The sequence below is a fragment of the Choloepus didactylus genome, chromosome 2 (genome assembly GCF_015220235.1).
Source record: "Choloepus didactylus isolate mChoDid1 chromosome 2, mChoDid1.pri, whole genome shotgun sequence".
Taxonomy (NCBI): Eukaryota; Metazoa; Chordata; class Mammalia; order Pilosa; family Megalonychidae; genus Choloepus; species Choloepus didactylus.
This window is the reverse complement of record NC_051308.1, coordinates 206,289,063-206,299,316: the sequence shown is the minus strand read 5'-3', so window position 1 is coordinate 206,299,316 and position 10,254 is coordinate 206,289,063. Positions and strand designations below refer to the sequence as shown.

The following is a 10,254-nucleotide window of genomic DNA, read 5'->3' as shown; positions in this document are numbered from 1 at the left end:
TTGTGAGTAAAAAACGGTTGAATGTCAGCAATTTCATATGGTTCAACCTAGCATTTGTTGAATGAATAAATGAATGAGCTGTGCAGCAACCACGAGGTGGGTGTTATCTACTGATAAGGAAACTAAGACTCAGAGAGGTAAAGCTGCTCACCAAAAAAGACACAGCAAATAAGTGGCAGAGCTGGGATTCAAACGTCAGACTGATTCCAAAGCCTACATTCCTAAGAAATAAAGAAGCTTCTGCCTTCTTTAATTAACCCGCTGTTGGTATTATTTCAAAACTTAGATGAGACAATACTTGTGAAGTACTGATACTCCTGAGGTCTCAATATGTGGTAGTAGCTAGAATTATTGCTTTTAACAAATAATATTGCTACAAAGGTTTCTGTATTGCTGAAGGCAAAGAGAAGTCAACAACCTTTATCTGGGGACCTGACTACATCCCTTTGTTCTCCTCTGGAATGCCCTCAACCTCAACACAATGGACCATTGGGAAAGGATCCGGTTGCCTTAATTTAGTGTGGCTTTACTGTGGTGAGTTTAAACAATCTAGGTGTTAACCTTTGGGGATGTTCCTTGTTTAGATCCCAGCTTTCATTCTAGCCCAAAAGGCTTTGTCTGCTGTTAAAAAAAAAACAAACAAAAACAAAATATAGAATTTAGAAATAATATATACATATATTGAAACTGCATGTTCAGATTATTTTTAACCAATAATAGTGTGAGATCAAAGAAGTTTGGAGACCGCAGCTCTAGGTAACCATCCTGAACTTGTGCTCCCAGGCTAACTTCCTTCCTGCTCCAAGGCTCAGCTCAGGTGGGGTCTCTGCGGGGGAAGCAATAACATCATCTCTCAGATCTTGGTGGAGCCATCAGCCTCATCAGAGTTGCCTGCTTTCCCAGCTCCTGGACTGTGGCTCATTCTGCCCTCCCAGGCCTAGGAGGTTATCAGGGCTATAACTTCCAACAGCCTTTCCTGTTATCAGAGCCCAAGTGTCTGAGAAGGAGCCGAACCTCCTGCACCTTCCCATCCTGCTGGGTTACAGTCTGTCCTTGGAGTGAGAGTAAACAGAGGAGGTGACAGTGTCAATAAATGTCTCCCATGTGGCCTTGGCTAGCACACACATTTCCACAGGTAAAGTCATGCTTGTGGCCCTTTCTATGATACACACAAGAATAAATACTCAGAAGACAGGAAATATTACTAAAAACAACAAAAAGAACAAAAAGGAAAAGACTATCCCCTATGGATTCTATGACAGGGATCTTGAAGAGCTAGTGCTGGTAATAGAAAGCCCTGCCTCTTAGACCTTGTCATGAATAGGAGAATGGATCAGAGCCAAAGTCACCCAATAAATAAGAATTTCCCAGTCACATACAAATACAAAATGAACACGTGTCATTTAACTCATTAATTTAGGAGGGAACCAGTAAGATGTTACAACTGGTTCAAAGGAGAATTAAAAGAACCACATTGATATAGGCTATAAGAATGCTGATGCATGTGCAAATATTTACAAAATTGGTCTATCCATAGGGCAGTGATCAATTGCATTTCACAAGATGGGATTCATTTGTATTTCTGTGGAGAAGAATCATTTGCATTCTTACCAATTTTCCACAACTTAGGGGGCTGCAAAATATCTCAAACATAATATAATGTGAAATTACCCAGAAGAGAACTCTAGATACGGCACCCAGTAATCTTTTATGCCTGTTTCAAAATCTTTTTTGCAATTTTTCCTGACACCAGAAAAATAAGTTTGGCAAATGCATCCAAAGAAGTTAATGAAAAAACTTGATTCTATTTGAACCAAATGGGAGATAAATCATTGCAGAGTTCCATCCTTTTATTCATATGGATGATTCGTGAGGGCAACATGCTACTGAGCTAAGAAGCAGGAGGCTAATCTCAGCACTCTGGCTGGGTCATTCACTTCTCTCTGAGCCTGTGACCCTTCATTTACAAAATGGAGCCAATAACAAGATTACTGAGGGTCAAGGACTAGCACCAGGCTTGGCAAGGAGTGGGAACTCAGGAAACAGGGGATTCCTCCACCTCCTCTTGAAGCAATCCTCCCAAACTCCCCAAGGCACGTCAGTCATCTTTTCTAGTTGCAAAGGCTGCCTATTTCGGCCAACTAGCATTTCCAGCACATTGAGACCTCAGGTGGATGGAGTGTTGTCTGTGTAGCAAACCCATGCGAAAGATGGCCAACATCTTCTTTGGAGAAAAATGGAACCTGGCCCCACAGTGTCATTAAGAGGGAGATTTCTGGGGCTGTAGGAAGGGGAGGAAGCCAGTGAACTCAGCACAGAACTGAAAAGAGATACTAGTTGAGGGGAAAAATTGGAGTTCGCCAGTGATTCTTACATTTGGAGGGGTAGTCAGAGGCATCTTTGAAAATTTGATGAAAATCCTATACCATATTCCCAGAAGAATGTGAGTGTAGACCAGCAGACACTGTATCAGCCCCCTCTACTCACTGGGTCTCTCCAACTTTACAGGAACTGGGGGTCAACCTCATAAAGGAAAGAGGTACCAAAGGGAAAGGTGGTAAATGGAACTCCTTAGCTCTTTCCCACTCACCTAAGTGATGGGGCTTCAATCCCTCAGAGCCTTGCCTTTCTTATCCTTGGGGGATGCCCTAAGTCTCCTTAGTCACAATCTTGAGTCCACACAGCAGATGGCCAAAGTGTGGAGAGGATATGAAAAGGAGAAGAACTTCTCAGTTTTGGGGGTATAGAATATGGGCTTTGGAGCCAATTTGGGGTCTGTGCCAGCCATGGAAGAGCACCGTCCGGCTCTCTTTTTAATTAGGAACTTGATGTTCAGCAGCAAAGAGTGCAGTCAGTGGACCCCTCCAACTGCAGCACCTTCAGATGGCTGCCCTTTTTCCAGGCAGCTTCCAGCTAGTGACTGAGCACAATAGAAATGTTAGGGCCTGACCATTTTGGCCCAATGTGGACACCTCTAATGGACAATCTTTCTCTGGAGCACCTCAGCTGACCAAGAATTTATCAGAGCTGCATACAGTCTGAAGGCTATTCTTGCCCAATATTCTGCTCATCCTCCTTCATCTTTCACTGGCATTACTCACCCTCAAGAAATATATTGCACTCCTAACTTCATCACAGTGTCTGCTTCCTGAAGGACCAAAACCGGCAAAGGAGGTAAATGGAACTTTTACCAGATTGCTTGCTGCTCAGCTACCAACCCCAGTGATATGTAGGGCACAGATAGTCCCTGGTACAAGGTGGCGGCCCAGTAGCTAAAACTTTCATTGGTGATAGACTTAGGAGAAGGTTCCAGCAGACAGAACACCCAGGCCAAGTAATGATTCAGGTATTTGAAAAGTACAGGGAAAGGTATGTGTAAGTATGATGAAATTAGCTGGCTTTTACTAGGTTACATTGACTCCTACAGAGAGATCATGAAAAGCTTAGGACAGTTAAAAAAACAATAAAAAGCTAAGTGTGAAGCAGCTCTTTGGTAATTCGCAAATAAACACTTATCTCCTGCAGAGTGAGAGCAGAAAAAGCTTAAGACCAAAGTCAGGGCTTAATGGTGTCATGGAGCTTCAAAGATGATGAAATGCTGTTATGTCACGGTCAGGACAACAGTTGGGAAAACTTGGGACCTAACATATAGGTTGGCTATACCAATAGATCTTGGCTATCCAGACTCCTCTGCAGCATCAGAACCTGCAGAGGTGGCCCATCCCACCCTAACAAAAGCTATCACCTCCCCCCATTGCAGGAAGGCACTGCGTAAGCTAATACCCGCAAGCAACAGGGGACTCCTTCAGAATCTGTCTGTACCTCCTTTCCTGACTGCCAGGCTGATAACTAGAGTTAAGTTGCACCATGACACAGCCAGGGATGTGTTGACCCTGATATGGAAGGAAAAGGAGTACACCCTAAAGAAACTGCAAGAATTAAGCAGCATGTTTAGGCAGGAGATTTTAAGGGTGCAAGATCAAAGTTGCTTGAATATAAGACTGGATAAGAGAGAGTTTATTTGCTTGTTGATATGGGATTTTACACTCTGGCAAGGTTCCCAGAGTATGGTGCAAACTTGCAGCTTGAGAGGCACCTAGAAGCCTGGAGGAAGTGATGGCCCATTCCAAGCAAAGTTGAAATATCTGAGTTGCCATGGAAGACAGTGGAGAAAGGGATTAAAATTCTCAGGGAAGTGGGCATGCTAGAGTGGCTATATTATGCAAGCCAGAAAACCCATCAGAAGATTATATTCCATGGAAAGTTCAAAAGGAGACATTATTCACCAAATTCATCATGTTGAGAAGAGCACCAGTTTCACTAAGAAGTTCAATGGTGGCTTTCCTCTGCAAGCCAGAGATTATGGTAGGAGTAGCTGTCACAGAGCTTGGCTTGTTGGTAACAATGAGGATCATGGGGCTCCAAAGCAATTGAGGTCAGTTGGTTACACTTAATTCCTGACAAAAGTCAGGAGGTCACAATTATTGCAACAACCAGCAAAGTTGGAGTGACAGCCAAGGGGACTTGAACTGCAGAGAGTTGTGGAGATAGTTAATAGAAAATGTCATCCCTATGGACAAAATAGTTGGGCAACCAATAAGGGTGTCATCAAAAGAAAGGAAGAATGTTTAAGCAGGATATTTAGGGTAGTTTCCCTAATAAAAAGTCACAATCCCTTGCCCAGTTTCTGGACTTGATGTAGTTCTTAGATATTTGTGGCAGTAGGAGCAAAAATCTGTTGACCAAAGAGGTGGCTGGATCTCCAGAAAAGGAATCAGCTCTATCATGGCAAGTATATACTGTAAGGATTTCTCCAGTTGTTCCCAAGAGGGACTGGTGGCAATTTACTTGGTGTCTGTTCACTGAATACCCAGACATTTCTAAGACTATTGGATCCAAGTTCCCAGCTGACTAGAGACCTGAAGTCACTGTGGCTTCCTGTTAAAAGTGGGAAGGCCAAGTGACAAGTGGAGTCCATCAGTGCCCAGCTTACAGGGCCCACTAGGGATGTGAGACCACCCTCTTTTCTCTGAATTTATAATTGGGGTTGACTACTTGGCAGATGGAGTAATCCCCAAATTGGGTCCTTGGTCTATGGGGTATCATAGTGAGGAAGGCCATGTAGAATCCTCTGGAACTGCTCGTATTCTGCATTTCCTCCAAACCCTCTGCTCTCACCCCCATTCCCATATGCCCACCCCCTGCCAAGACAGTAAATCGAAAACTATATTTCCTTCTTGGGAGGATGGTGCATATTAGAGTTGTTCTTAGGATCTCAAAATCGTGGGGTGGTGGTCCCTATCATATTTCTGTTTAATTTACCCTTCTGGTCCCTGTGGAAACCAGATGGATCCTAGACTGTGACTGTAGACTACTGTAAGCTTAACCAATTAGCAGCCCCAATTGCAGCTTCTGTGCTGGTGATGGGTATTGTTGTCTCAGGTACATCGTATTTAGCCACTGATTTGGTAAATGCATTATTATTTTTTTTTTTTTTATGATCCACAAGTCTTTTATTTCTTTTTTACACCTTTTATGCCATGAATTCATAGGGAATGGGCTCCAGTAGCTCAGGCTCTTTTCCATTGGTTCTCACAAAGTGTGCTTCTCTGGGTGGAGCAGGCTGGCGCTTCAGTTGAACCCAGGTACCTTTCTCTTTGGCTTCCTTTTTTTTCTGATCATTTTCCTTCACACGCTTTAAGAAGCTATCTCGGCTCTTAGAGTGTTTAATATGCTCAATACGTACATTAATTCTCTTGGCAAGAATCTTGCCCTTCACTTGTTTGTTTACAACGATACCAACAGCATGCTGGGTAACATTGTAGACTCTTCCAGTTTTGCCATGGTAACATTTGTGAGGCATTCCTTTTTGAACAGTGCCCATTCCCTTGATGTCTACAATATCACCTTTCTTGTAGATTCGCATATACGTGGCCAAAGGAACAACTCCATGTTTTCTAAAAGACCTAGAAAACATATAGCGGGTGCCTCTCCTCTTTCCCTTTGTGTTCGTCATTTTGGCAAATTACTGCAAGATGGCGGTTCCGGCCGAAAAGCTAAATGCATTATTTTCTTTCCAATATATGGTAAAATAATAAAATGTTTGAAAAAAATCTGTGGAACCACACTCACAGTGAACCTAAGTTCAACTGTGGACTTTAGTTAATAGCACAATTATAAAAATATGCTATTATCAGTTGTAATAAGTATTCCAAAGCAAGGTGCTGGTGGTGGGTGATGTATGGGAATCCTGTATTTTATGCATGATTGTTCTGAAAACCCACAACTTCTCTAATAAAGGAAAAAAAAAAGCGCACCCCACAACATGTATAGAACAGTTTTTTTCTTTTCTTTCTTTTTTTTTTTAAAGATAGGAGAAATCTATACCTTTACAATAATAGTTGGAAATGTGAAGAAGAAGAAGAAGGTCAGAAACAGTTTGCGTTCACATGGAATGGAAAAAAATATATAAATTCATAGTTTTTCCCCAAGGCTGTGTTAACTCTCTTGCTCCCTGTCATAATATAGTCCAAAGAGTCTAGAGGGTTAGTCAGAGACATCTTTGAAAATCTGATGAAAATCCTATACCATCTACCCAGAAAAATGTGAGTGCAGACTGGCAGATTTAGGATGTTAAATGTAATACCCATGGTAACCACAGGAAAATATCTAAAAAATAATTACACAAAAGGAAATGAGAAGAAATTCAAAATAGTTCACTACAAAAGATAATCTAACCAAATAAGAAAACAGTAATGGAAGGAGGGTCAAAAGAGGTATGGCACGCAAAAAACCATTAGCCAAATGACAGAAGTAAGTCTTGCCTTATCAGTAATTACCTGAAATGTAAATGGATTAAATTCTTCAACTAAAGGGTAGAAGCTCTGGAAATTCTGAAGAGCGTCAGGTTGATCCATTACCTTGATGACATCATGCTGACTAGGAGGATGAGCAAGAGGTGGCTAGCATACTGGAGGCCTTGATAAAACACACACGCTCCAGGGGGTGGGTGATAAGCCTTACAAAGATTCACAGGGCTGCACGACAGTAACGTTTTTAGGGGTTTCATGGTCCGGGCATGCTGGGACATCCCTTCCAAAGCAAAAGGCCAATGGCTACATCTTGCTTCAGTTACTGTAATAAAGGAAGCACAATGCCTGTTAGCCCTCTTTTCAGCAGCCCATATACCAAACGACATGAAAAGCTTCCACTTTGAGTGGGGCTCGGAGCATGAAGATTCCAATTCCTCCACATCCTCTCTGATACTTGTAATTTTCTCTATTTTTAAAAATATAGTAGCCATTCTTGTGGGTGTGAAGTGGTATCTTATTATGGCTTTGATTTTCATTTCCCTAACGGCCAATAATGTTGAACATCTTTTCCTGTGCTTATTGGCCATTTGTATATTTTCTTTAGTAAAATGTCTGTTTAAGATCTTTGCCCATTTTTAAATTAGGTTATTTGTCTTTAATTGGTTTGTACCTAGATCTCTGGTATAGGTAACTATATGAGTAAATAATAAATAACAGCATAACTGCATTTTTGTTTTAATGATGTCTTTTACTTTTACATGGTTTAAAATACAGATGCATAAAAATAATCATAAACTTATGTTATTGGAAAAATAATATATAAAGATGTGGTTTATGACAAGAGTAATATAAAGGGGAGAGGTGGAGAGATATAGGAACAAACTTATGTGGCTGTTGAAGTTAAGTTGGTGGTACAATAAAAACTAAATTATAATAGATTTATGATGTTAAATGTAATATCCATGGTAACCAGAGGAAAATATCTAAAAAATAATTACACAAAAGCGAATGAGAAGAGGTTCAAAATAGTTCACTACGAGAGATAATCTAACCAAATAAGAAAACAGTAATGGAAGAAAGGAGAATCAAAAGAGGTATAAGACATGCAAAAAAAACAATTTGCCAAATGACAGAAGTAAGTTTTGTCTTATCAGTAATTACCTGAAATGTAAATGGATTAAACTCTCCAACTAAAGGGTAGAAACTGGCAGAATAGATAAAGAGATGTGATCCAACTGTATGTTGTTTACAAGAGACTCATTTTAGATCTGAAGACATAAATAGATTGAAAGCAAAGAGAAGGAAAAAATATTCCATACAAATAGTAACCAAAAGAGAACTGAAGAGAATATACTAGTATCAGACAAAAGAAATGTTAAGTCAAAAACTGTTGCAATAGACAAAGAAAGACATTACATATTGATAAAAGGATCATCTCAACAAGAAGATAAAACAATTATAAACAAGTATGTACCTAACAACAGGGCCCCAAAATATATGAAGCAAACATTGATGGAATTGAAGGGAGAAATAGACAGTTCTACAGTAAAGTAAAGGTTGGAGATTTCAATACACCACTTTCAATACAGGACAGGACTAGATTGAAGAACAACAAGGAAACTGAGATTTAACCAACACCATAAACCAACTAGATCCAACAAATATATATAGATTATTTCATCCAAGGTGGTAGAATACGCATTCTTCTCAAGTGCACAGAGATCTCCGATATAGACCATATGTTAGGCCCCAAGATAAGTTTCCATAAATTTAAAAATATTGAAATCATACGAATTATCTTTTCTGACCACAATAGAATGAAGCTAGAAATCGGTAACAGAAGGAAGACTGGAAAATTTATAAACACATGAAAATTAAACAACACACTCATAAAGAACAAATGGGTTAAAGGAGAAATCACAGAGGAATTTGTAAAATATTTAGAGATGAATGAAAATGAAAACACAACATACGAAAACTTACGAGATGCAGGGAAAGCAGTACCTGGAAGGAAATTTATAGCTATAAATGCTTATTTTGAAAAAGAATGAACATCTCAAAAATCAATACCCTAACTTCACATCTTAAGGAACTAGAAAAAGAAGAGCAAAGCAAACCCAGTTGTTAAAGTAGAGAAAAATGAAAGATAAAATAGGAAAACCATTGAGAGAATCCACAAAACCAAAAGTGGGTTCTTTGAATAAAATTGGCATATCTATAGCTAGACTGACAAAAAAAAAAAAGCTGCAAATAGTTAAAATAAGAAATGAAAATGGAGACATCACAACTGATGTTATGGAAATAAAAAGGATTATAAGAAAGAACACTAAGAGCATCTGTACACCAACAAATCAGGTAATCTAGATGAAACGGACAAATTCCTAGAAACATACAAAGTGCTTAAACTGAGTCGTGAAGAAATAGAAAATTTCAGCAAACCTATGACAAGTGCAGAGATTGAATTAACAATGAAAAACCTTCCATCAAAGAAAATCCCAGCACCAGATGTTTCACTGGTGAATTCCACCAAACATTTAACAAAGAATTAACACCAATCCTTCTCAAACTCTTCCAAAAAATTCAAGAGGATGGAACACTTAGTTCATACTATGAGACCAGCATTACCTTGATACCAAAGCCAAATAAAGACATCACAAGAAAAGAAAATTACAGACTTATTTTCCTTATGAATATAGATTTGAAAATCCTTAACAAAACACTAGCAAACTGAATAGCATCATGGACAAGTGGGATCTATCCCAGAAACGCAAGGGTGGTTCAACATATGAAAACCAATCAATGCACTATATCATATAAATAGAACAAAGGGAAAAAACCTACATGATTATCTCCAAGATGCAGAAAAAGCTTTTGACAAAATTTAACAGCTTTTCATCATTAAAACACTCAGAAAACTAGTAATATCATACATGATAAAGGGCATATATAAAAAGTTCACAGTTAACATCATACTCAATAGTGAAAGATTGGAAAAGATCAGGTACAAGACAAAGATGCCCACCTTCACCTCTGCTATTCAATATTGTATTAAAAGCTCCAGCAGAGCAATTAGGAAAGAAAAAGAAAAGGTATCCAAATTGGAAAGGAGGAACTAAATCTGTCTCTGTTTGCAGACAACATGATCCTATATATAGAAAATCCAAAAGAATCCACAAGAAAACTACTAGACCTAATAAACAAGTTCAGCAAAGTTGCAGGGTACAAAATCAATATGCAAAAATCAGTTGTGTTTCTATACGTTAGCAATGAACAAACCAAAGAGGAAATTAAGAAAACAATTCCGTTTATGTTAGTATTTAAAAGAATAAAATATCCAGGAATAAATTTAACTAAGGGATGTGAAAGACCTGTATACTGAAAACTGTAAGACATTGGTGAAAGCAATTAAAGAAGATCTAAATAAATGATAAGATATTCCCAT

General features: G+C 39.1%; 1 protein-coding gene across 1 annotated transcript; it reads right to left on the bottom strand.

Moving 5' to 3' along the window:
* Positions 1 to 5,490: 5,490 nt before the first annotated feature.
* Positions 5,491 to 6,042, bottom strand: LOC119519643 (60S ribosomal protein L21-like). Its single transcript, XM_037817404.1, has one exon. It carries the CDS (start codon positions 6,014 to 6,016, stop codon positions 5,534 to 5,536), a length of 483 nt encoding a protein of 160 aa, XP_037673332.1. The 5' UTR covers positions 6,017 to 6,042; the 3' UTR covers positions 5,491 to 5,533.
* Between the last annotated feature and the right edge of the window lie 4,212 nt (positions 6,043 to 10,254).